Below are 22563 nucleotides of genomic sequence, written 5' to 3'. Positions count from 1 at the left end.
CAAGAAAGGAGCTAAAAATAAGAGCAAAGTATAAGCTTGTAGAGAGAGAACTGACAGAATAATAGTGTATGGACTAAGGAGTTTCATGTACATAGATTCATTTCTTTTCTTCAGAGATTAATTATCAGCTGGTTGTAGATTCTTCCTGAACCCTGGGAGGGGGCTGTCAAGGGGCTGGACCCACATAGTCCCTGATAATATTTGCTCCTTCCTCACAGGTCAGCAGCCTAGCTAATCAACCAGGCAAAGCAGTGGTTCTCAACCTTCCTAATGCTGCAGCCCTTTAATACAGTTCCTCATGTTTTGGTGACCCCCTAACCACAAAATTATTTTCATTGTTACTTCATAACTGTATTTTTTAGTGCCTAAGGCCATCCGACCCATAGGTTAAGAACCACTGCATTAAAACCGTAAGTTTCCAATTCAGTTTTACTTACTTCATGGATGTAACCTCTTCATCACATAACTATTCAAACCTCAAGATATTTTATCATCCACAGCTAGAAGTCCAATGCCCTGTTAAATATACTGAAGCCCCACAGGCCAAGACTTACTTTCCTACAAAGACCTCCGGGCAGTACGTACTGCTTAAGTGTCCCAAGTTTAGGTTGCATCAGCTGTTTCAGTGGCAGTAGGGGGTGAAGGTGGAATCTTTCCCCCCTGAAATGATTTTCCCTTAAGAAAAGGGCTGGCAAGGGTTAAATTATTTCAACCTGCCTATTGTGGTAAGCTTTCCAAAGCCTTTGTACAGTCATAGGTCATAAACATGTTCACCAGAGTATCTCATTCACATTTATTTGTGATGGTTTTATGTACCTTAGCCTGACCTCAAACTTCTGTTCCTTCTGGTTCACTTCCTGAGGGCTGGATTACAGTTGTGTACCATATCCAGTTCATGTAGTATTGGAGAGGGAACTCAGGGCATCCTGAAAAGCTAGGCAAGCACTCCAACAGGGTACCTCTCCACCTCATTTTCATTTATTGCCACCAGTCCTAGGAGGGGTGCTCATTTATGCAAGGCGTGGTTGTTTGATCCCCACTGTAGTTTCCAAAAGGCAAGGCATAGTTTGTCTCATTAGGCATAATCTGTGAAGTAGTGGGTCAAGGCAAACCCTACAAGAAATGAAGGTTTAATGAGGGATAAATTATTAGCAAAGGGTCTGCAGGAAGCAGCATATGGGTTCCATCCTCCCATGCCAACATAAAGGCATAGCTAATTACACCTGTACTCCAAAAGTGCTTCTTTGTGAGTCTATCTGCCCACAGAGCAAGACCTATGGCAATCTTGCATAAGAAGATTCAAATTAGGACTTACATGTCAATCAGCCTGAGCCTAGATGACAGATTTTAGCAGACAGCTATTTGTGAACACCAGCTGCTAGCAGTTGTAACCTTAGGTTTGCACTGCAGGACACTTAAGTCTCCAGCCTAGGATTTGGGCACAAAGCCCCTTCAGCAGTCAAGACTGTGTCAGTCCTGTTGGACTCCTACACTTAAGTGCAAATCTGATTAGTTTTTCAAAGGTCCTCTCACATTCAACTTCAATTTGGTTTCTTAAATCCTCAACAGTATCTTCTCACTCCCAAATTCTAAGTGCCCTAGTTATAACAGACTTGGAAGTCTCCTGAAAATAATGGGTTTTCAATGTATAGATCAATGATATAGCCAAACCTGTTTCTTGTGCCTAATTAGGTTTTACTGATTCCATGCCAGTCCTGTTTGGATTACGGCCCTCCTATATGGTTTCACCTAACTCTGTGCATGTTGGCAGTGACAATACACTATGGATGGGAACTGTCTTTTAATTCAATATTAACTTTCCCATCATATTTATCTTTAAGAAGCTTCCTCCACATAAAACATGAATACAGTATAAATGTGGAGTAAGAATGCTTACCTCCACCCCCTTAACCTTAATCCCTGAATTGACAGCCCAAAGATCAAATGACTCCTCCAGTATCACATGGCTATTCTAAGCTCCAGTCAAATGTGGAATCTAGTTTCTGGTCTGTTCCCCATCCCCATTTACTTTCAATTGCTTTGCATGGTATCTGATTCTCAGCACTCTGTTCTTTTACACAGTATCTTATATATTCTGACCTCTTGGGAAATCTGACAAGGATGCCTTAGAATTTACCAAAAGAACTTTGCTCTTGAACAAATGGGTTCTATTTTTTCCACTCAGCATAAACCACCCCAATTCTGTACAATTTGATAATAAATAAGTTTTCTTCAAAGGTTCAGTCCCCGACAGGCTATCCATGCTCCAGTAGTTGGCCTTATAACCATGAACATACTGGTAACATTAAATGGATTCAGTCAGTAGATTTAAAAAAATACATGACCTTTGGAGGGAAAAGTGATAGTGAGGCATAGAGGGAGGAGGGAAGGGAATTAATGAAGAAAAAAATCTCAAACTAATTCTGTTTTGTTTTCTTGAGTTCAGAAAGTAAGGTGCTTCTTCCCACTAAGTCTGGGAGCTTGAGTTTGATCCCTAGGACACACCATGGAAAAGAATCAACTTCAAAAAGTTGTACTCTGGCCTCCATATTCATACTGTGGCACACATGTATATATGTACACACACAAATAAAAATGTATAAATAGTTTTTTTACACTACAAAGGCCTGCTTACTCCCCCACTTTCAATGGCAGGGTGTGCTGATGTGTTCATGGACATAAGTCAATGTTTAACATAGTGAAATTTTATAATGGAGAACATGGAATAGAATTTAATTATCTTTTTTTGTCTTACATTTCTATTACATTTTTTTTCATACAATATATTCTGATCATGGTTTTCCCACCCCTTTCCCACCTCTTGCCCATCCACGCAACTTGCACCCTTTCCCTCTCTCTTTAGAAAGCACACAAACTTTCACTTTTTTAAGAACAGAAAAGCCAGGATCACACCCATATTAAATCCCAACTTTCAGGCGGTAAGGCAAAAGGACTGCCATGAGTTTGAGGTGAGGCATTCCAAGCCAGCTTCCATTAGTGTGAGACCCTGTCACACTGATAAACAGGGGTAGAGAGATGGCAGTCAAGAGCACTTATTGCTGTGTATATTAGTTCCCAGCACCCATAATGTGGCAGGCAGCTCACAGCAACCTGTAACTCCAGTTTCAGGGAATCTGATTCCCTTTTCAGATGTCTACATTTACACTGCAGGCACACATGCACGCACACATGCATGCATGTACATGTACACACACACACTCTAAAACAAACAAAATGATCATTTGCTTTGAGTGATAAATATCTCCTCCAGCCCCAACACATTATTTCTGCCATTTATGTCGAAATTTAAAAACGGAGCAAACATCTGTCAGACTAATATTTTGCTTTTTCATAAGTGCAACTTTTTAATAAAAATTTACATCTAGATAAGATAAACAATCTTCAGATTTTTGAAACTTTAATAAGATTTTAAAAACATGACTTTAAACTGAAAAACATACACATTTTGCACACAAATATTGTAATATGAATCAACTCCAACTCCATTTGAAAACATGTGAATCAAATTACAGTTTTAGAAGTTAGTAATTCACATTTAAGCAAGTTAGCGCCTTGCTGAATTCAGCCTTTGTAAAAAAGAGACTTAGTGCATATTTTAACGGTACATTATGACTGTGTACCATTTGTTGGTTTTTCACCTTATTAAAGATTACGTTCTTGAAAGTTGGTAAATAACGGCTAACCTCCTATGACATATGGAATTTCCAATGGTAAGTTACATTTTGTAACAGAACACTTTCTATAGATTTCTTTCCTATCTTAAAATTTAAAAGCAATCATTGTAAGGATTGCGTCAACATCAATTTAGCAGAGGAAGATCAAACTTTATTGAAACTGCTTGCATACAAAATATATTGCACTATAACCAAACAAATGTCAACATAAAATCCAATCTGTTGTCGCTAATATGTACAGAGAATATTGCCCAAGAGCAGTTACATTACAAGGTCATTCTACCTTGGTTAATTATCTACAGTATTTTAAACTGAACAGCTTACAGATGATGTGTGCAAGGTACCAATTCCTGTTTTCAAATACTATACATTCCCAGAATAAATAACTAGAAATCAACATTAATGTTTGGCAATACCTTTTAAAAGACCTTTTAATATTTGTGAAATCATGTGCAGTTTGTTACCATTTTATATGCTTATTTGTATGCAAGGAAAAGTAAATGAAAAATGAAAATTCAAAGAAATTCACAAAGTACATCAGAGGCAGAACTTCGGTTTGTACGGCTCTGTACAGATTCAGTGGTACCCCTACTCGGAGTTATTTTTTAAGAAAAATATAACATCTCAGAGTGAAGGTCCTTCACATATTTTTCTTCAGTAAATTTCATTAAGAGAAAAAAACTTAAAAAGTAAGATTCAACACATCAAAAAAGAAAAAAAAGTATAATCAATCCTAGGTCTGCTTTTGAATGTTACAAAAAAAAATTAACTTGTTTTCAATGTTTCTTAGACAAAGTACCTCTACTTCTGAGAGTTATTACATGTTCATGAAAATGACCTTCATATCTCCCCAAAATAAGCTCTAACGTAAAATATGAATGAAAAACAAAATTTGGGGAGGACAAAGAAAAAGTCTCTAAGTTGAAATTCGTCATCAGGCCAAAGAGCAGGCATATCCTACTAACTTTCGACCAGGAGATTTGCAAATAGCTGAAAACATTTTTAGCCTCTCCCAAATGAAAAGATAGTGATTTCTTCTCCTGTCTATACAGAAAAATTACACATCCCTTCCAATAACACTATTTGTCATACTTCAGTGCAACAAAACAAAAACAAAAAACAAGTCTTACTCTTTATACTGCCTAAGCTGATGTTTATGTAAAGAAAAAAATATGGAAAGCATGCATTCTTCTATAAAGTACTAATGTTTGACAGAGTTTGCTACATCTTTAACATTTAGTGTTTCCAACTTATCTTCCCTGAACTCTGCATCCAAATATAATATTCCTACCTGCCAAGATATAAAAAAGGCACAGATCATACAACTTTTTTTTTTTTTTTTTTTTTTTTTTGCTAATGAAAATGACAAATGTCACATCACACACATTTCAGGGTCCACTAAAATACTGGAAAAGTGGACCAAAACATAAATTGACACAGGACATGAAATGGCACAGCATTTCATGGAGACTTTATATGAGACTGAAGACAGATCTAGTATGATTACCACAAATGTGATTTACTCAGAAAGACTGAAACGTACTGTTGAGTTACAGCCCAATGTAGGAGAATGGTCCTAGTTAATAAAGATCACTGCTTAGTATTTTTAAAAAATAAAAGTAAAATCCTGCCCTGAAGTGTTAAGTGTACTTAAAAGTTATACTTCAAATTTCAAGATCTTTTTGTGCAAATCTGGAAGATTGTTTTTATGGCCAATATCAAAATAATTACTTGCAGATTTATGTTCATTTCATGCTCTGTGCCATCTTGCCTACTACTTGTCTTTGGCCTAACAAAGTTTTCTAAAATGGAGTAAGAATTATGGAAATGGTAGAGGAAATATAACTTCGGAATTATGCAGTTTAGGGTACTCCATTCACGAGTGGTTGCTGCCCATCCATGCTGTCTGCCTTTTCTTTCTTCTGGTTACGTTCTTTACCCGTGCGCAGCCGGTTACCTTCATTGGAGGCATTCTGTAATGGTTTAGTATGGATAATCTTTTCATTATTGCAGTCAATTCTGATCTAAAACAAGCTGTAGTTGTTATATACATACACACCAGATCTTATGTGAATGGCCTGACAAGAAGCCTGAAATGTGAATTCCACGTGTTAAAGGGGAAATACAGGCAGATGGATCACTGAGTTCTAGGACAGCCAGAGCTACATAAGTGAGGCCCTATCTTAATAAAAGAGGGTATGGGGATGAAAATAGAACTGTAAGAAATGAAAACACAATAAGCTCTTTATTGGTTTAGGTTTTTCAAACATTGTTCTTTAGCTGGAAAACAGTGATCCTCTCACTGTCAAATTTAAGGGAAAAAAGTCTAACTTTGTATTCTTCTATTTTGTGGGAGCCTACAGTGACTACAGCTTGTGGCTTAATTCCATCTTGACTTAAAGTCAGAAAATTCAAGCTTGTTTTTACTCCTTAAGGCTGAATAACAGGATGATTGGCCAAAGGCATGACTACTAGATGTTTTGAGAGTTCAGGAGGTGTTTTCGCTTGTTTGTTCCTTGAACCATGGTAAGTATGTCTTTTGCCTCTCTTGCTTTGGGTATAAAAAGGCTATGAGAAATAAATTCAGGATTGCTGCAGTATTCACTGAGAGCCCTCCTGATTCTATCTTCTATCTCTTATCTCTTTCGTTCTTAATCCTTGCTCCCCTATTCAGGTACTGTTCAAAAGGTTGGCTAGTCCCTACCCTATTTTATAGTCTTTTAAGCAAAATAAAATAGTGAGGCCACTTATAACATTACTATTATTGGCTAATAGAAGATACATACAGTATATGCAGAGTATACAGCATACCACATGAACACACACACACACACACACACACACACACACACACACACACACCCAACTCACAATAACATACTTCAAAAAGAATGGGTTACTCTCAACAATTGTGAAAACCAAGAGAGAGACAAATAATGTCTTTTTGCAGCTTCACCAGAATGAGAACTCAACCAACTCATTCATGAGCTAAATTTAGTTCCCACCTTTACATCTATCATAAGTATCAGTAAGCTTTTCTATACCAAAATCTCTACCTGATTCTTTAGAAACCTCCTTTGTAGCTGCTTCAAAGTCTAAATAATGGGGGCTGGGAAGATGGCTCAGCCGTTAAGAGCCCCTGTTGTTCTTGCAGAGGATCTAGGTTCAGTTCCCAGTGCCCAATGGTGGCTCACAACTACCTGTAACTCCAGTTCCAGGGGATCCAATGCCTGATGCACCTATATACTTATACACATAAAATAAATACATTTAATAAATAAAAAGACATTTAAAAATTCTAAATAATGTTCTAGCATAAATTTTTGGTCCTAGTTTTTAATCAGTCTAATGTCAACTGTAGAAAAATAGTAATGGTACTTTCTAGGAACTTGTACTTCAGTAAGAAGAGTCAGATGGCTTATAACTTGAATGCTGAAGAATAGAATGACAAGAGGAAATCTGAAAACAATGATTTGTAGAACTAGAATCCTAGGAAGGTATAAAGATTAATGTAATTTAAAAATAACATTCTAAGAGGCATAAACTATTTTAAGTGTCAATGCTGAACATTACTAACCTTTTCTATTTTGGTCCTTCAGAAACTACCATTAAGTTAATGCTCCCTTGATTTGGTAGAAATTCTAGAGAAAATTCTACTATAAATTTTTAGTTAAAATTAGCTAATAATATATATTGGTTTCTAGTCAGAAGGAACTCTTACTACTTGGTTTAAAAATTTAGAGTTAAGAATTACAGATAAAATGAAACAGAACATGAATTCTGAGAATCAGATAGCAAAGTCTGAATGAATATCAATCACTCCACCATATGCTAGCTAAGTGACTGTGGGCATTGAACTGCTGCTTCTGTTTACTTACCTATAAATTAGACAAAACTTCTTATCTCAGTAGATTACTATAAGATTAGGTGAGATAAAATGCACATGAAGCACTTAGTAAAGGTGCCTGGATGTGTTCAGGAAGTAAATATGAAATTATTTAACAACTGGTTAATCACTGACAAAGCTACTTGAGAAGGGATCCTCAGATTAGACTAGACTGTGCATATAAACGAACAGCTGACCTATGGGCCAGGGAAACTAGCTAGACACCATTAGCCCTATCTTATCACAACTATGAGACAGATAAAGACAACATGCCATTCCTGCAGTTAAAGGGAGAAGGGACCTGACATGGGTCACTTAGAACATTTCATTCAGAATATTTTTTGAGAGGGTTGGAGAACCACCAACATGGTCTGAAAATTATAATGTGGTTGCCAAAGTGTTCATAAATATTTAAGACCACATGTTCTCTGAAGAAATCTTCATATTTATATATTTCTCACAAAGGACTAAGACTGTTCACAATTGTAATGCTGAAGAATAAATATTTAATATACTACAAATTTATCATTGTTGGACATGTTTGGAAATAAAGTAAAATAACCTTGCAACTCTCAAATGTCCACATTCAAACCACTTAGATGGAAAGAATCACCTAAGTTTTACCTGCAGGGATCCATCAGCTGTTCTTCCTTTTGTCTCTCTTGGATTACGTGGACGATTATCTGTTCTGGAATGATCGTCGTTTCCTGTATGAATATTTTTAGAATATCAACCGTTAGTAACTCTAAAACATTTGCTCAAAATTCTCTATTTTCAGATTCCCCATTTAGACCAACAATAGAAGCTAAAATGTAATGAAGAGTCTACCAATTCCAAGTATACAATAATCAGTAATCTATTCTAACAAGAAATAAAATATTCTGAAGCTATTATCTTATGAATCACTAGGTCAATCTGAATTAACAATCAGATGCTGATTAGAAACCCAAATAGTATGAATTAGTTATCATTATTTATTCATAGCTTCCATAAATCACAAGGAGGTATCTATTTTGTTACTATACAAACAAAAAAGTAATCATAGGCTATGATGATAAGCACAAGACAAGTTATATCACCAAGATCTTTTACTTAGCTTTGAACAACTAACAGTTTACCTTTAATCTTTATTTCTCTTTAAAAAATACTACATCTTTATTAATTTATTTTTGGGTGTGTATGTGTTGGGGTACATATACCACAGCTTACATGTAGAGGCCAGAGGATAAAATAATAAGAGTTGTTTCACCCCACAACTTGTGGGTCCTGAGGACTGAACTAGGGTTTTAGGCTTGGCAGTCAAGTATCTTTATCTACTGAGCCATCTCACTGGCCCTTAACCTTTACTTCTCAGTTATGTAAAGCACTATACCTTTGAAGCCTCCTCCTCTTCCTCTTCCTCCTTGTCCTCTTCCTCCTCCTCCACGCCGTCGTCCGTCTCCTCTGCGCAGGAAGCTCTCTCTCTCTTCCTCTGTTGGAGCTAATGACCAATCACTGAGTTCGTCTCTGTGGTCAGATTCTGTTTCAGAAGCATTTGATGCTTCAGAATTAGTTCCTATCGAGAGTTAAAAGTTATATACCATTGTCTGACTTTAAAAAAAGGTTAACAGAAGCTTCCAGAGATGAAGTTTCAGGGGTGATTCAATATTCTTCCCAATTTAGAAGCCTACCAAAGAATATACTCATCTTCTATGCTTAAAAACAAGTAATTTTAAATTCGAATTGAAGGGCTTGCTATATCCGAAGTAATTTGGGGTGTAATTTTTTTTTTTTTTTAAAAGAAAAGGTGTTTTGTTAGCTACCTAAGTTCAGACCTGAATGTGCCATGTCTTTAAATAGCTGCAATCATGGAAGGGAAATTGTCTATAACAACGAAACACTTTATAATCAAAACTTCAATAATGAGAGCTTTTAATATTAGGCACAGGGACAGAAGGATGCGATTTTGGCCAACTTTAAAAGGGGCCAATAAAGGCCACCATTATATTTATGCCTCAGAGAAGGGTCTTTTGTGGGATTATCCCCAATGAAAAGGGATATGCATTCCTGATGCGTGGCCCACAATCTTCCCTCCCACTCCCAGTGGACTGACTGAACAAAGGATGACTATAAAACAACTCATTATGCCTGAGGGGTTAATGACATAGGGGATGGGAGTGTGGTAAAAGAGATCCACAGTAAGGTGGAAATTCATTGTTCAAAAGAACAAACTTTTGGGAGGAGGGTCAAGGGTTAGGTTCAAGGTTGGCCTTATGAGTAGGTGTCTCTCCCCACTCTGGAATATCAACTCTACTACCTCTCTCTCTTCCTCTGTTGGAGCTAATGACCAATTATAGCTTCACCATTATAGCGTCACTCCTGTGGATCTTGAAGGCTTTTCCATCTTAAAGAGTTCCCTTTTGAAATGCAAATATTTGTGAGATGGATTATACCTTATACCATCATTAGCAAGTCACATAGTAGATACACAGTCAAGCAAGAAAGACAGTAGGAACTCGTAGGTGGGCACTGGGTTCATTGAAAGTTACTGGGAGAAAAGAAAGAAGCACGGAGAGAAGAGCTGGGAAGGCAAAGAGACACTTCGCCTACTTCTTGACTGTGCCTAGGGCTGACTTTGGCCATGCCACTCAAAATCACCTTATGAACATAGGATGCAGATCCCTGATTTACACAGTCCATCCAGCAAGTATGACCAGCACATGCCTGACAAAAAATGAGCCACAGTACACAAATGAAAAAAGTTTTGGCTATACAGTAATAAAATCAGGAGAGGTCTTAGGTCATCAACACACAAGGGCTTAAGCAGATTTATTCCCAATCAGAATATGGACAGAATTCACAACTGCCCTGTGAACTATGTGTGTCATTAGCAGGCTTTTACTCTACATGTCTCTTGAAACACAATTTGACCCACTGTGAGTTGGGAACCATGTAGTGAGAAATTGTTATAATGGAGTTCTAATGAATAGTAGAGATTAGCAGCTATTAAGTCTAGGAACAGATAAAGTTACTGAGGAAAATGCTTAGTTTGTACCTGAAGTATATCCAGGACCGCGTCTGCCGTGCCCCCTATTTCTGTAAGGTCTACTACCTCGACCCATTCCTTGACCATCATCAGTCACATAGCCTTTTTCCTTATCTGTACGATTTGGTGGTGGTCTAGAACTAGCTCCAATTTGTCGCAACTGCTCATCAATTTGTAATCTCTCCAAACGCAACTGGTCTACTTCCTATTTAAAATATACAAGATAACAGTAAAAATAATTTGACATTTTACTTAGTAATACCTTTCTCCTTTTCACCAGATAAAAAAGTATACTGGAAATATTTCAATTTCAGTTCAAAATTTATAGTAAACACTATAAACACAGAATTATCAGGAAATTGAATGGTCTTAGAAAGATTACTGTCGATACTTACTGATGGCAAGACTTAGAGATATAACAAAAACACTCATTTTAAAGTTATACTGAATAAATTTCAGGTTGAGTGATTTGGCACTACTGTTCAATTAGTTTATGGATAAGGCAGAAATATGTTAGTTTGGGGACTTTTTGATGTAAGATTGACTAACAACAATATTAAAAAGTATGAAAATACAGATAAATGACATACATTTAAGGTTTAATCAACTAATCTTTAAAAATCACATTGTAAATGAGCTCAATGAAATTATTTTTTCAGTTAATATTTTAATTTACAAAGTATTATGCTTGGGGTATTTTTTAAAGAACATGTATTATTTTTGGATATAATTATACAGTTAAGGACCACTTATTTTGAGTGAACTAAAAATGCTAATATTCCTTTATATGAAGGGGGAAAACCCTAGGTCTCACATCAGAACACCTAGATCTTATCTCATGTCTCTTAAAATACTAAAACTCTGCTTAAACAAATATAACAAACAATATAAACTGACTTGAACAAAAAAATCCATTCCAAAGTCCACTGATAGACCCTTATACACAGGTGTGTAATAACTTGGGTTCTGTCAAATCCAGATGAAATTTCATTTTAACCCTTGCCTTTCTAAATTACCCATGACCATCTCACTTATTAGCTACAAGGAATAAGACCTGTAACTACAGCAAACATTCAATGTATCAGTCAAGAGGTCATAAAAACTAAGTTGTCAAAATCTTGGTTCTGACATCTGGGAAAGAAAAGGTCAGACTGAGAGAGAATCCACAGTGAATTTTACTTGTTCTCTAAACCAGAATCTATAATAAACTTGGTAGGAAAAAAGAAAGACTATAGCTGAATGAGTGGCTTCCTCTAAAAGTATATTTCTAGCCCATGGAATGTGTTATCTAGATATTGCATAACAGAACGGATTCCAGGGTTATTCTTCTTAGGCAAAACAGTCAGTTTTGGTGAGATGTCAGACCCAACCATAAGATGATTTGGTGATAGAAAGAATGGCAACAGGACAGCTGCCAATAATCAGACAAGATATTTAATAGAGAAAAATAAATCAAAATATCTAAGAAAGAGCATTAATTGAAAAAACAAGGGACATGATACAATGCAGCCCTTTCTATCTAGGTCATAATAATTATTTTAGCTAAGATTATAAAGGAAAACACATACAACAGATTGCACATAAAACACATTGTCCAACAAAAAATAAGTAAGCAAATCAAAGTGGCATCCTACCCATGCAAACCTTGCTGGATGAAACCTTCCCACTTTTACTTTTAACTGACCACTAAGAATGAACAAAATGACCAGGTACTGCACCTTTTTTCCTTTCACTCTTACTTACTAGCAGACTCATTCACATTTTATTCTTTAAGTCAGCAAACACATCTTAAGATAGTATTATAAATAAAATAGAAGTTAGGTTATTTTGTAGACTTTTTCAAAAGACCTATATAATAATTCTGGTATATGTATTTTTTTCAGAAATAAGACATTATAAAAATGAAAACACTTAAGATTCCATTTCATTACATTTTATGACATTTGTGCCAAAGGGAATTTGAAAAAGCATTTAGTGTAGGCCAGTGACTTGCCTAAAGTCACATAGTTAGTTCACAGCTGTATTGCCAATCCCGTGCTCTTTCCATTAATAGCCTCCGGGTTCCTACTTCCCAGCTTGCAAGCTAAAGGAGGCATAACAGTAACAACAATCAAATGAGCATATACAAGAAGACATTAGTAGTTTATATTTTGATTAACATAATATAGATAAAAGTATGAAGAGTAAACATTTAAACAGAGGTCTTCATGAAATGCTAGGATTTCCTTAATATATGACATAAGGACAAGGGCAAGTGTTATAGACACAAAATTTAGATAGGAAAACATCCACAAAAACTAGAAGTTTCAACTATATTAAAAGGATACACACGCACGCACACACACACACACACACACACACACACACACACACACAATTTAGGTACACACACACAAATACATACATACATACATATATACATATATATATATATATATATGTATATATGTACCTAAATTGAGTCTAAGGGTTTAACAAAAGAATAATCATAAATATAGGAATGTATTAAGAACTGGGATATTAACCCTAAGATTTACAAAGAAAAAATTTAAAAAAAAAATCAAGAAATGAACTAAAACAATGTATTTATTATTTTTCAAGGTTATACATTGTTATGCATAACTTAGAAAGATCAGTTTTGGAAAGATTTACTATAAAGCTTTTAATAATTTAACACAAGAAAATTAGAAGTTAAACGTCGTCCTGTTCTCACCTTTAAATAGTTCAAGTGATAATCCAAAAGAACAGTGGCATTAGCGATGCTGTCTTTTGTTCCCACAAAAACAAATGGTACCATACCCTGAAAAAGAAATTGTAATAGTGAACCTAAAGAACTAGTGATGGTCAATCATAAAAAAAACAAAAAACAAAACACACACACATACATCCACACACACACCTAATGACTAAATCCCTAGCATAGGCTCTGGTAAGCAATAAGCACACAAACATCTGTTTAAAATAAAAATCAATATGTAAAACCAAGTTTCATTATCTGAATAAGGGCAGATCAATATAGTGCTTCCTTAAATACCTGATTGTTTTAAAAGACTATCATTAATGTTGGCAAAATAAAAAATCCATAACTAAAAATTATACAAGCTTTACTAGATTTGTAGTGTAAATGAGATGAATACTTAGGCTTTAATTCATTTACTACAGGTTATATCTAAATCAAATTCAGTTTAAAATCAGATACCAGGGATACAAATGTAAAAAACAAACTCAATTTTGCTAACCAAATCAATAGAATTCAAATCATGAACAAAAATTAGAATAAATTAAAATACACACCAAGTACCCTGCATAAGAACAGGAACCAAGCCAAAATCATAAGCATAATATTTAATAAATCCATATAAATTTCAAAAATATATTATGAACAATCATAAAGTTCAATCATGAGAAAAACTCTGATCTTCTATGAATATCACTTTAACAGAGGGATAATTTTAAAGGTACAATCTAAACATTTGTACTTCTAGCATAAAAGAAGAAAAAAAAAACCCCAAACCATTCCATATCACTATCAGTAAGGAAGCCTAGCTACAGATGTACAAAGAGTGGACAATTAAGACACATTCTAAGTTGAGAACAGTTCAATTATTTTGCTACTGAAGAGATAGACATGGTTATTGGTATTCACATATGACTAATGAAAAGTATTACAGTTATAAGTGTTTGGCAAAGCTAAACAGTGTAGGAAGCCAAGAAGGTGTCCCTTGAGCAAAGTGTCACTCTTTTCTAAAGAACATTTTCTTTGGTACATTGTACATTGGACATTGTTGGGATGCTTTTGCCTGCTTACATTTAATATACAGTAGGTTCAAGATAGGAAGGGAAGGACACAGAATTTTCTTTATCCCTGTATATGGATGATACTGTTGAAGAATAAATCTGAACCATCAGAAAACACTGTTTGTAGGCTGATTATCAACTAGTAGGCAAGGCACTGTCTCCTAGAAGCAATAACTATCTGAACTATCACGTGCCGTTGAAAAATGTGTAAGGATTTTCTTTTCTGTACTATGATATATAAAAATCAAACCCCACCTCCCCAGAATATATTCTTCTTTTTCTCACTAGCACAGTCACAAAGGCATAAACTGTATTATTTCCAAGTACCAAATAGCAAGTGATGGAATACTACATGTTTTCCAAGCAGTCACCAAAATAGGCTTTAAATTTTGTGTTGCAGATTTAGTTAGGCTGAATTTGAAAAACATCATTTAAAACTATTTTCTCTTATAACATGGTACAAACTGATGGAGTACCCAGGGACTACTCTAATTTAAGTGCCTCATGAGAATATTTGAATAAGTTGAAAAAATAGAATACCAATACTAGGACAAAGTGGTTCTTTGTTCTAAGATGAGAAGTGGGATGCACAGCAGAAAGGAATATCCAATCCACTTGTAGTTATAGTTCTCTGTATAAAATGGCATTTTTGCTTTTAGTCTCTTCTAAGTCATACCATCCTTATTATAAGCAATTCTCAAAGACCAGGTAAGGGACCCTGACCTCAAGGAGCTTACAATGTGGCTGGGGAGACCAACAAGAAAACATCTAATAACATTATGCTCTCGCTGAGCACACAGGAGCATGGAGCAGGTGGGAGACCTGTGGTAAGTAGACAAGGAAAGCTTCACACAACATGGTCAAAGTGATATGGCAAATGCAGGAGAAAGAACAGTCCTAGTAGAATGAACCCACAATCAGATTTCTAGTATACACATCTAGAAGCAGCAAAGAGTATGATAAATTTCAGAGAATTCCAAGACCTTCAGTATAGCTCAAGCTTCCCTAGAAAACACAGGGGGAAGACTGTTGGGAAACGACACTGGACATGTAAGGGAAGATCTTCTAAGTGGAATGAAGTTGTTTGAGATTTAGATCAGGGCCGTGGATCCAAATACCCACAAACACTCCTCCACCAGTCCCCAACCTTGAGGCTCATTTGTAGTCTTTCTTAACAAGGGGAATAAACATTAAAATATCAACTTAAAATGTATTTTTCAAGGAATGGTTTCCTACCTGCCAAGCCTTGGGTTCAGGTTTCTGGGGTTCCCCTGCTACAACTGATGAAACCACTAACACCTAAAGTAGTATAAGGAATGCAAGTGATGTGATTAACTATAATGAACGATACACAGAAGCCTGAACGCAGGACTTTCACTGCAGGACTTCTAAATGCATTTCTAAATAGTTAGGTTAGTTCAAATAGTGAAAACTAGTTTCTAAAATATGGCTTTAAGAAGTAACTATCATATCTAATAGAAGGTACACTTTGACTTACAATACCTATAAAATTTAAGGAGCTACAAAATGGAAAAAAAAAGTCCACCCTCAACAGAAAAAAGTGACCCCATTAGGTTTACAGCTTAAGGCTTGTCACTGTGAATAAATAAAAAAAAATATGCATTACTTTGGTTTGTAATCTCATATGGTATTAATCATATGTGAAAACATAAAATATGAGTAGCCTACAAATCTAACCAGAGAAAACAGCTCAAATACCAAATGTGGCATCTGAGCCAAAGATATTTAGTGTGGTTAGAGGTGACAAATTAATTCTTACCCTCTGGACTTTTGTACTGTTAGGTTGAGAAAAATGGGTGCTGTTTTCCTTTGTATCTAAATGTTTCTTTTCTTCAGAGGAATTAGGTCCAACCCTTGAATTATTGGAAGGTAGGGAATTTGGTGGCATAATTTCCTTGATAAAAACATAAAACACAAAAGATAAAAAAGTACCAATTTTAAGATTATTTAGTTTCATTACTCTGTCAATGACTTCCTTTTGTTAAGCACAGTCATTTAATTATTTATAAAGATATTTTATAATTCTACATATTAGGAACAAACAAAATGTTTAAAGTGCACCTTTTCTTGTTAAGGATGATGTTTAAGAATGCAAAATACTATAAAGTGTTTTGACACATAAAATTACAGGAGGTAAAAATTATGCAATTAAAAATCAAATCGGGGCTAGAAGAGATGGCTTAGAAGTTAAGAGCATGGAATTTGGTTTCCAGCACCCATGTCAGACAGCTCAAAACTGCCTACAATTCCAGCTTGAGGGGATCTATTCTCTTACAGTTTCTCTTTCTCTCTCTGAGAGGACCCTGTTCTCTATCTCCATCCTCTCTTGTGCTCTATTTCCACCCTCTCTTGTGCTCTCTCTCTCTGACACTGACACACACACACACACACACACACACACACACACCACACACACACACACACACACACACACACACACACACACACACACTTTAATAGATAAAAATAAATCTTAAACACTAAATGGATTTAACTTCAATTAAAATAAACTTTTGCAAAAGCACTAGTTAACATGAAAATTATGACCCTGTGTGTAGATAGTGTCTTTTTTTGAGGACTTTTGAATTTTCATTGTTTGACTATTCCATGCATTGATATGCTGCATTTCAATCATTGTTACCCATACTCCTATTTTGCATTCCACTCCTGCACCAACAGAAACTGTTTTCTCAAGAAGTCACCTCCTGACATTGTCTTCTTTTTATATATTGGTCCACTGAGTTTAGTAAGAGCTACCTGCCCAAGAAGGAGGTTATTCGATGGAGCAAGGAAAATTCTTCTGTAGCTATAGCACTGAAGGAAAGGACAGACTCTCTCAGAAATGACCACTAACTGCCAATAGTCCTTATGAAGGGGTGCATTTTACATCAATTATTTTTATTTTTCTTTGAGATATAGACAATTCATTTCATTTTTGTAAAATATATTTAAGATGTTTAGCTGAAACAACATAGATAAAGCAGACAGTGGCAGGAAAGTAAAAGTAGTTTTAGATAGAAGATGATAAACTACATTTTTTTTTAAATTTAAAGGTAAAGTGGATAGTATCTTGAGAGTACAATTGCATCAATGGTCATGTTCTCCCTTCCCACACTCTACAAATACTTCAAAGGTTACTACCAATAAGCATATACTCATGTAGATAAGAATGAGGGTTATAAAAGTAAAATATGAGGATGCTGGGGGAAGTGATCTTATGTGCAGAAAAAGCACACACAGAATGAACACACTTATTACACAACCCTCAAACAAAAGCATTTACAAAGGTTTTCCATACATATTAATGGCTGACCTAGTGATACATGTCTATAATAGCAAACTCATGACCCAATTGTAAGATTACAAAATAAGACAAATATAGGTTAAAATGACAAACGTCCAGCATTAGAAAACATATAGTCACTGGGTGGAAGTGGTACACGCCTTTATTCCCAGCACTCGGTAGGGAGAGGCAGGTGGTTCTCTGGGACTTCAAGGCCATCCTGGTCTACAGAGTGAGCCCCACAATAGCCAGAGCTACACAGAGAAACTGTGTCTTGAAAACCAAAAAACCAATCCAAAGCAATTAAGTTTATTGCCCATAATATCAAGCATGTCATAATCAGAATATTTTTATTCATGCTCAGCAGGCCCACACAGCATCACAAAAAGGACAAAAAAAATGGGTATAATACAGGGGCTTCTACATTAGCAAGTCAAATAAAACAGAAAACTCGCTCTCTTTAGACAAAGCAGAAACATAAGCACTATTACATACCTCTTCTTGTGGGACATTTTTCTCATTTTCAGCCTCAATCCTCACCCTCACAACTCCTGACTTGTCCACAATCTCTTGAATCAGTTTTCCATTTTTTCCTATTACTTTGCCTAAGAAATAAATAATTCATGTTTGGCTTAAAGACATCACTCAAATCCTGCAAGCATACTTCCACTATAAACTCTTATACATTCATATATACATACTGGATTATAAGACTCAAAACAGAAGCGTTTTAAGATGATAGCTTAATTATAAATTAGTCCTTTTGATTAGTATTATTTAAACTCCTTTGGTCAGGTACTACAGTTGATCAATACTTGTGAAGTCATTGAATAATTTTGTAATTTTAAAGGTAATTCAAAGAGAACCTTTTATTTCACATAAGAGTGTATACTTTAAACTTGCTGGTACTGTGATATTTACCATTCTGTAAAGCTCTAAAAAAGGGATTAAGGAAAAGGCAATAAATGTATTCGCTCATTTGACAATGTCAATTCTTATCTAGCTCTGATTCACATTTCCTCATTTATACATATGAACTATTTTTAGAATTATGTATGGCACATCTGCAAACAATGTTCTTAAGTTGCAAATGATGTTTTTAAGTTTCAAAGGAGCTTAGGAAGCTATCTAAGTATCAAAAAGGAACAAAATCCTTCAGGTCAATGTTACTAACAGAATATTAATTCTATGCATTAGTCACAATTCAGAGCAGCATATTCATAGGTAAAGCACACTTTCAGATAACTCAAAACCCCGATGAAAATGCTTAGAAGTACTCTTCAGAAACATCTGTTCAAACTCAGAAGAGGAATCAAGTACTAGAAATAAATAGCACTTGATTGTTTGCCTCATTTTGTAAAATTCAATTATATACAAAACTGGGACATGATTGCTTTCATAGCCACCATCATACATCAGTGTAAAGTAAGAATTTACAAATTAAGCACTGTAATTCTAGAAACCTGTGTATGAGGTATACCAGATTATAAGGGCTCAGCCATGAAACTTAAAGCGCTTATATAAACCATGACGGAAGTGCTGCTACTTGCTTGTTCTACTTCCTAGCCTGAGGCAAAATTGGTGAAAAGGAAAGTCAAAAGTTGCTTTTAGCTAGTCTAAACAAGAATCTAGTAAAATATCTTCTTGCAGAAGGGTTCATGGATCTTATCATCAGATCCACAGTTTTGACATTCTTGCTGTGTGGCTTCTTGACTCCTCCGCCATGAGCTCTTTTGTCTGGTCAGTGATTAGAGAACAAAACTCATGCTACTAAATCAGGGTTCCTAATTTAATATCTGTTATTATTTCTGCTTCACTCTTGTTCAAATGAATAGCAAGTATGTACAGAAAACCTACCTCGAGTCTTCCCCGTTTGTTTGTCCTATATAATTCTTATATATTCATGAATGTTGATTTCATAAAGATGTAAATTAGCATAAAGAAAACTGGGATTTTAGCATGTTTCTATTAATAAAATATCTTGACTACCCCAAGGACTGATGTCTAAACAAACTCATTGTAAAAGTATATAAAGAACAAGCGAATTTTTAAGGAAGATAAATTGGTGTACCTATTGAAGAGGGCTTGTGAAAAACAGATAATAAATCAGAAGGCGAGACTCTAGAAAATTCATGCAATACTGATTACAACACCTCCCTCAACTCCTGCCTAGCAAACCTTAGGGAAAATGCTTTCTGAAGAAGTCCAGAATTCAGTGTTACTGCATGCCTCCCCAAAACAGAATTCTCTTATTCACTAAAAGTATAAACACAACAAGAGAACTCAATGAGACTGATTCACTGCAACAGGCTTTCTTGTGAAAATAACTCCAAACATCCTCTTCATTCAGTGCAAGACTACAGATGTAATATCTCTTTCCTTTGATAACAGTCTAATCCTCTATTGCAGTTACTTACAAATTCCAAAGGAACAATTCACTACAATTCTGTTTAATGAAATGAAATAGTTAAACAACAACAACAACAACAACAACAACAAAAAACCAGGAACATAGTTTCCTACTTTGCCCAGAAGAGTCCTGGGTAGTATGCATACCCACACCTCAATTAAGCTGCTAGACCATTACTACATTCATATATGTAATAAGTGAAGAAAAAAAGACTACTCTTAAGAGCTAAATCAGATATCCAAAGTCACATAGCTACCAAATACATCTAAGCACTTCACCTTCCATAGCATCATCAAAATAAACTTTAATGGACACCCATGGTTCTAACACAATCAATCACTTCATCCTGTGTTATGCATGTAACTTCTATACACTGGTATTTATGCTACCACGATAACACTACATTCACATACATCTGTTTTAGTATACCTGTGAGCTACTATTTTTTTTTTTTCCGAGACAGGGTTTCTCTGTGTAGTTTTGCGCCTTTCCTGGATCTCATTCTGTAGACCAGGCTGGCCTCGAACTCACAGAGATCCACCTGCCTCTGCCTCCCAAGTGCTGCCTCCGCCGCCCCGCTGCTGCCTCCACCGCCCCACTGCAGCCTCCACCTGGCCGCTGCCACCTGGCTTGGCTTGTCTTCCCCCCCACCCAAGCTACTAATTTTGATAGCATTTTTACTTCACCTTAAAACTGTTTTAATTAATAGGGAAAAATACCATGACTCTTGGACATGTTTTTTTGGAGTTAGGGTCTTGCTATGTGTACTCCATGTTGTCCTTGAATTTGTGATCCTTCTGTCTGTCTCCTGAATGCTGGGCTATTACTAGTACTTTTTAAATGACACTGGAATGCCCGGGGGTGGGGTGGTGGTGGTAGTGGTGCACACCTTTATTTCCAGCACTCAGGAGGCAGAGGCAGGCAATTTCTGTGAGTTTGAGGCCAGCCTGGTTTATAGAGCGAGGTCTAGGACAGTCAGATCTGTGTTACACAGAAAAATCCTGTCTTGAAAAAAACAAACATGTGTTTATGTGTGTGTGTATGTAAGAAACACTGGAAAATTATTACAATTCTATTTTGACAAAATGCAGCCTATGAATCTTTTATACTATGTACATAAAATACATAGGAAGTTGGTTCATTTTAAACCCCTACAAGAGATTGAGGCAACATGCCCCAATCTCATTTATTCAATGAATTCAAAACACATTTTGGGTTTTTTGTTGTTGTTTTTATATAAATCTATACCTGGTTTTGGTATGTATGTTCTACCAAACAGCAAAATTATTTGGAAATGCCAGTGAAGAGTTCCTATGCTAACATCCATCACACTGATGATGAGGAAACAATATTAACCAATTTAAAAGGAGTTACTAACTCCATAAAATCTGAAGGATATTTGGAGTTAATGTACCTTTCAAACTTAATAGATCTAACTAAGCCACAACCAGATCTTGAATTCAGAGATAACTGACATGAATGCTATCATTTTATTAAATACCACCAAACTATAAAGGTCTCAATTTTCATTCATTCTGAAAAAACTTAATGCTATGATAAAAAATATGCTATGAGAAAGCTAGGTAAAATTTATCCTTTCATTTATAGATCTGAACTAGCAAAGTATTTCTTGTATATCTTCTGAAAATAGAATCTTTGAGTATACATTTTCTATACACTATAGGAACAGGTTCCATTCCAAAGATTGTTCCAATTAGATTACACGTTTCAGTGATGGAAATAGATTTAACTGGTATAGAAGCTGTGTACAGAATTTTATTTTTGTGGTATAAACCAATAGTTACTTTTGACTTACCTACTAAGTTACGTGGAACTTGTATGACATCTTCAGCAAATTCCAGAAAGCTTCTAGCTTTTTTCACTGCATCTTGATCCTAATAAAGAGGGGTGAATGGGTGTAATATCAAGATAAAAAAATGCTATTTAAAATACTGTTTGTTTGCTTTTGGGGGGCAACTGGATTATATAGTGAAATATTTACCTCTCCATAAATATGAAATGTGCAGGTATCCTCATCTAAATCAATAGCAGTGACCCCAGGTACTTTTCTAGCTTGCTGAATATTAGCACCATGAGTACCAATAGCTAGACCCATCAGATCTTCTCTTACGATAAACTGTTCATGAAATCTTGAGGCAAGCTGCCTTGAACTCTGAAGAGAAATGCACAACTGATGAACATGCTTTATCAATTATGAAGACAATTTCATTTAGGTCAGCCATGTAAATTATCTTGACCCTATGTATTAGGGTCCTATAAATTGCTTTATTTGAAAACTAATTTTAAAATCACACATAAGTTCTTTTTAGGCTACTGAAGTTCTCATTTATATATATATATATATATATATATATATATATATATATATATATATTTGTTAACAGGAAAGAACTTGTTGACAGTTTTTCAAGGTTACTTTTGAAA

At 35.5% G+C, this 22563-nt stretch overlaps 1 protein-coding gene across 10 annotated transcripts in view; it reads right to left on the bottom strand.

Moving 5' to 3' along the window:
- Nucleotides 1-3401: 3401 nt before the first annotated feature.
- Fmr1 (FMRP translational regulator 1) overlaps nucleotides 3402-22563 on the bottom strand; it is a 40737-nt gene continuing 21575 nt past the window's right edge. The window contains exons 8-17 of one of the 10 annotated variants that reach the window (XM_036174334.1): nucleotides 22121-22291; nucleotides 21935-22013; nucleotides 18204-18313; nucleotides 16185-16319; nucleotides 15641-15703; nucleotides 13320-13406; nucleotides 10616-10811; nucleotides 8954-9136; nucleotides 8206-8288; nucleotides 3402-5668 (exon numbers count right to left, since the gene is read on the bottom strand). In XM_036174334.1, the coding sequence (XP_036030227.1) occupies nucleotides 5558-5668; nucleotides 8206-8288; nucleotides 8954-9136; nucleotides 10616-10811; nucleotides 13320-13406; nucleotides 15641-15703; nucleotides 16185-16319; nucleotides 18204-18313; nucleotides 21935-22013; nucleotides 22121-22291 (1218 nt within the window). In that variant the 3' untranslated portion in view covers nucleotides 3402-5557. Of the gene's footprint in view, nucleotides 5669-8205; nucleotides 8289-8953; nucleotides 9901-10615; nucleotides 10812-13319; nucleotides 13407-15640; nucleotides 15704-16184; nucleotides 16320-18203; nucleotides 18314-21934; nucleotides 22014-22120; nucleotides 22292-22563 lie in introns of those variants that run through there. The other 9 variants (XM_036174335.1, XM_036174338.1, XM_036174343.1 and 6 more) reach the window with 9 other exon arrangements.

Source organism: Onychomys torridus, chromosome X (genome assembly GCF_903995425.1).
Source record: "Onychomys torridus chromosome X, mOncTor1.1, whole genome shotgun sequence".
Classification (NCBI taxonomy): Eukaryota; Metazoa; Chordata; class Mammalia; order Rodentia; family Cricetidae; genus Onychomys; species Onychomys torridus.
The sequence above is the reverse complement of the archived record's forward strand: the minus strand, read 5'-3'. Positions and strand labels throughout refer to the sequence as shown.